This window comes from Scatophagus argus, chromosome 15, assembly GCF_020382885.2.
Source record: "Scatophagus argus isolate fScaArg1 chromosome 15, fScaArg1.pri, whole genome shotgun sequence".
Taxonomy (NCBI): Eukaryota; Metazoa; Chordata; class Actinopteri; family Scatophagidae; genus Scatophagus; species Scatophagus argus.
Window position 1 is genome coordinate 16,233,760 of NC_058507.1, and position 4,879 is coordinate 16,238,638.

Sequence of the window (4,879 nt, forward strand, 5' to 3'; positions counted from 1 at the left end):
TTGAAAAGGACTTCTAAACAGAAGATCTGCTGTTTGTAGTCCATTTTAAGGTTTTGCTGTTTTTCCTGTTGCTGCATATGTTGATATAATGAGTGAAAAATGTGGAAAACACAAATAATGTTTGGGAATATGCATCGTATATTTCCAACCCACATTCACTGTGAATACCTTGTTCATTACGTATCATTTATGCTGACAGTCTCGTAACTGAAGCATGCTTCATGAAGGTTTGGAAAACACTGTGGTCACAGTAAGGTGAAGTTTGTTTGAAGTGTGAATGTGAAGTCTGCTCTCTGGTGTTCAGTGCTTTTTACAAACCCACAGACTTTTGTTGTTCACATTTTGTGATATTCCCTCCTTTGTAGAGTGTTATGGTGTTTGGGGTACATGTTGAAGCTCCTCCTTCCACACTCTTTGTTCTTGACTTCTGTGACTTATTAACGTCAGAAAACTTTCTATCTTCCACTCTGTGTTGATGCATTTGGAGCCTCTTAGGCCATTGAACTTTGGTGAAACTGAAGCATGGAAGTATCCTTCAGGACGCAAACATACCCTGGTTGAATATTTAAAAGAATAAAGATATGGAAACCCAAAATTGAAGAGACACATGACAGTCATTTTGTTGAATAACGTGTTGATCTTGGCTCTCAACACGAAACAATTGTTTTGCAATATCAATAATAATGGTACAAGTGTTTCCCTAAGGCTTCTTTCAGTGCAGAAGACGTGACTTTTATCACCATCTACAAGAGGAGATCAGGAGGATTTTTCATGTGGGTGTAGTTTGTCCTTATGAGTAGAAAGCAGAGTAAAATTGGGCCTAAATGTGTTTATCATTAGTTCATAAAGGCTTCCTCTGGTTTGTTATGTGATTCATTAGTTACTTTTCAGTTATTTTTAACTAACAGTGCAAACATCCCATCATAGTCTGTTTATACCAACAGTCCATGATGTAATGTGTTTCGTTAATTGAGAGTCCAATCGAGTGTGAAATGCCAGAAGTCTGAAAACAAAGGTGGCAGTAACGAAAACATGTGCTGTCTATTAACTAACATCATGTCAGTACTAACTCTTTCAGGTGAATATGTGTCAGCTGGTGATCCCGAGTAAAAGCGACTTTGTGCTGGTGTTTGGGCAGCACTGCTTGCGCTCTTCTTCTTCTTCTACTTATGTAAAAACTTTGAGTGGTCCAAAGAGGGATTTTAATTCAACAGCTGAGGTCATACAACACTCAGACATGTACTGAACCAATATCTCCTGACTCACAGTGCGCATTTATGTGATGTTTATGAAGCACTGATACTCAACTTAATAACTAGGCCAGCGTTAGCTATGGAACCTAGTGCATATAGCTTTATGTCCTGGTGCTAAAGGACCACCTGGCCGGGGCCTTTGCTAACATCTCCAACCGGTCCCTATCCCAGTCCACCGTTTCTTCTTGCCTGAAGTCCTCTGTAATAGTTCCTTTGCCCAAAAAGCCCACCATCAGCAGCCTGAACGACTACTGTCCATTGCCACTTGTATCTGTTGTCATGAAGTGCTTCGAGAAACTGGTCCAGAGTCACATCATCTCGAGATCTAACAGGTCTACAGAGGATGCCATTGCCACAACTCTCCACACTGCTCTGACCTTCCTAGAGCAGCAGGGAAGCTACGTGAGAATCCTCTTTGTAGACTTTAGCTCTACATTCAGTATCGTCCTGCCCTACAGACTGGTGACCAAACTGACACAACTGAGACTCCACCTACTTCCTGAGGATCCTGAGGAATAACCACCTCACTCATTTTCTTTTTAAAGAGCATTTCATACTTTTACTTTATGCTTTTTTTACATAGTGGTACTCATTGTTGGCATTTAAGGACAATGAAAATAAAGACTATTCTATTCTACTGAAAAATGGGAGAATCAGCGTACATGGCTCCCAAGCTACATGATGTGTATCAACACTGACACGAAGTCTTCCACATTAGCTGGCGTCTCTGCCAAATTCCATATGATCACCTACTCGTGTTTCTTTCCCCATCTCACTAGCTTTTAGTGATGTCACCACAGCCACAGGTTTGACTTTCCACAAAGTCCGATTTTGTTATAAAACAAAAAAAGAGTCAAAATACTCTATTTCTCAAATGGAGTCACATATTTATAAATGACTTGAAGAAGAACTGTTTCTGCAGGATCCCTGAAAGGTGTCATGTGACTGTTTGTCTGGTGCCCTGCCCCTACCAGGTGTGCCTCGCTCTTGTGACATTTTGTGATCATTAAAATCAGCAGGCACTGAGGGCATCAGCCACGAGTATTTAAGTGTGGAGAAGATGTGACTGATATTCAAACCGGGGAAAGACGAGGAACCACAATCGCACCTCTGTGGTGAGTCCTTCTTGTTCCTGCGGATGTTGTAAGGAAACTGAGCGGAAGTTTTCTTTGAGCTCTTTGGGATAGAAAATTGACCCAAAATGCAGACCTGACTCGCTGTAGGCTACAATATATTGGCACTGAATGCTGTTTCTAACAGAGATGAACTGTGTGATATTTCCACAGTCCATTCCAGCTGTAGAGCGCTGAGAGAATCACCCCTGAGCCATGCGTCCTCTCGTGGTTTCTGCCATCTTACTTCTGGTGTCTCTGATGCACATGGCGGAGGCTAATGAGGGTAAGAATCACCCCGTCACTAATGTTCTACACAGAGGAACCCAACAGGAAGCCAAACATGAAAAGCTTTCTTCTGTGTTAAAGCTACAATTGCTAGAATCTGTAAGGAGCGGTATCCCCAGAAAGAATGTCCGGGGAGTAAGGAATGGTTCCAGCTGGATGACAAGCGATGCATGAAGGTCACCACACAACGTATGACCTTTCCAAATGCAGAGGTACCACACACACACACACACACACAGGGACACAGAAGAATAGGCATACAAATAACATATTTAGAGGCCGATATAATTATCACTCTTAATTCTTGTTATTTCAGAGACACTGTAAGTCACAAGGTGGGCACCTGGTGTCCATTCATAACGTTGATCACTACAACAGAGTGCTGTGTTACGTGTTCAGTATATCTCGTGAACAAGTGAGATTTTGGATCGGGGCCAGGAGAGGGAGCGTGAGTACTGAATACCTCTGTTTGTGTGGAAAGCAGCTGACTGAATATAGAGCTGATGGATAGATGAAATAAATACTCTGGTGACTTGCAGAGAAATGGTAACTGTTTCTTTGTCTTTCTAGCATGGATTTTATTGGGTTGATGGAAGTGGACACATGACGTTCAGCAGATGGGCGAGACTCCAGCCAGACTGGCGTCCCGGCAGCCACTGGTTTAACAGGGAGCACTGTGTCGAGATGAATTACGAGAGTAAGTTAGAAAGAAATGGGGCAGTGGGAGTGTTTATAAATCAAAGGGGTGAAGAAAATAAATTGAGTGACTTATCTGTACATAACAACAAAAGGTTATTCAGTCTTGACTCTGACTTCATGTCATTAAACCAGTGGAGGATTCAGACAGAGTGTTTTAATTTACGTAAATGTTGAATTCACATGATGACACGGCTGGTGTTCATGTTGTGTTTTCCAGCTTGGGGACACTGGAATGATGAAAACTGCAATTCCAGGAGAGCCTTTATGTGTGCCAAAAACATGTGATCATCATCAGTAATGTTTGATTGACAAGATGATCTTTTAAAATGTGCTGCAGTTGGGTTTGTTTCATGGTAACCACTGCAAACATGCAGCAAGTTTTTAAAATTGTTTTAAAAAGTGCTTGCATGCACTCTCCTCCTCACTTTCTAGATTTTCATTTTTGATCCTCTGCTTTTTTCTTTGTTCACAGCAAACTAAAGCTTTGAAATTTACTGCAATATAAGCTCAGCATGAGAAAAAACAACATGTCATCATCTTTATTTCTGTGTTCAGCCAACATGATTGTTGTAGCCATTTTAAAGGAACTCAAAAGTGATCCACCCGTCTGTACTAATTTCATCACATCAATGCAAACACGAACCACTAAAATATGAACCTGTAAAGACATAATGTGTGTATTTGTGTGGTGAGAGAGAGAACAATAGAGTGAGAGAGAAGGGAGAGTTTGTGCTGACACAGTAAGACATGTACTGTACCAAACACCTCTATCATCACCAGTATGTAAAACCACTCCTTTACAGGTAAACGTCCTGCTGTGAAAAACAAAGTATTTGCAGATAAATACACTGCACCTCTGAGTGGGAAACACTTTAAAACCAAGACAAGTTGACTTGACTTAAAAAATGCAACCAATAGCCTTAAAGTCTGATTTGTTAACTACAATACTTAACTAAAAAAGACAAATTATTGGTACTTAAAGTTGCTGTAAAATCAACCTATTTGACTAATAACCACACACTGCAGTACATTAAACATTAAACACAACATGAGGTCCAAAGAGGAGTCTATGCAAGTAAAAGAGGCCCTGCTATGGACATTTTATGACTCTGTAGTAGCCTCTGCTATTCACTATGCTGTGGTCTGTTGGGGACCGGACAGCATTGACTGGGACAGGAAGAGACTGAACAAGCTGGTCAGGAGGGCCAGCTCTGTCCTGGGCTGCCCACTGGACTCTGTGGAGGAGGTGGGTGAGAGGAGGATGTTAGCCAAGCTGACATCCATCATGGACAGCACCTCTCACCCTCTGCAGCAGACAGTGGAGACTCTGAGCAGCTCCTTCAGTGGCAGACTGCTACACCCTCAGTGTAGGATGGAGCGCTAACACAGGTCCTCCATTCCCACTGCTGTTAGACTGTACAACTCAACAGTCTAGTCCTCATTTCCTCATTTTCTGTACCTTAGGACCCCATTGATCATAAACTGAGCATGTTTCTTAAATGATATTAAAGGAAATTACTTAAAGCA

The 4,879-nt window shown here is 41.6% G+C and overlaps 1 protein-coding gene across 1 annotated transcript; it reads left to right on the forward strand.

Moving 5' to 3' along the window:
* Window positions 1-2,229: 2,229 nt before the first annotated feature.
* LOC124072422 (galactose-specific lectin nattectin-like) lies at window positions 2,230-3,778 on the forward strand. The gene is made up of 6 exons (XM_046413844.1): window positions 2,230-2,368; window positions 2,540-2,651; window positions 2,735-2,865; window positions 2,970-3,101; window positions 3,224-3,350; window positions 3,570-3,778. Exons 2-6 carry the CDS (start codon window positions 2,582-2,584, stop codon window positions 3,635-3,637), a joined length of 528 nt encoding a protein of 175 aa, XP_046269800.1. The 5' UTR covers window positions 2,230-2,368; window positions 2,540-2,581; the 3' UTR covers window positions 3,638-3,778.
* Window positions 3,779-4,879: the final 1,101 nt, after the last annotated feature.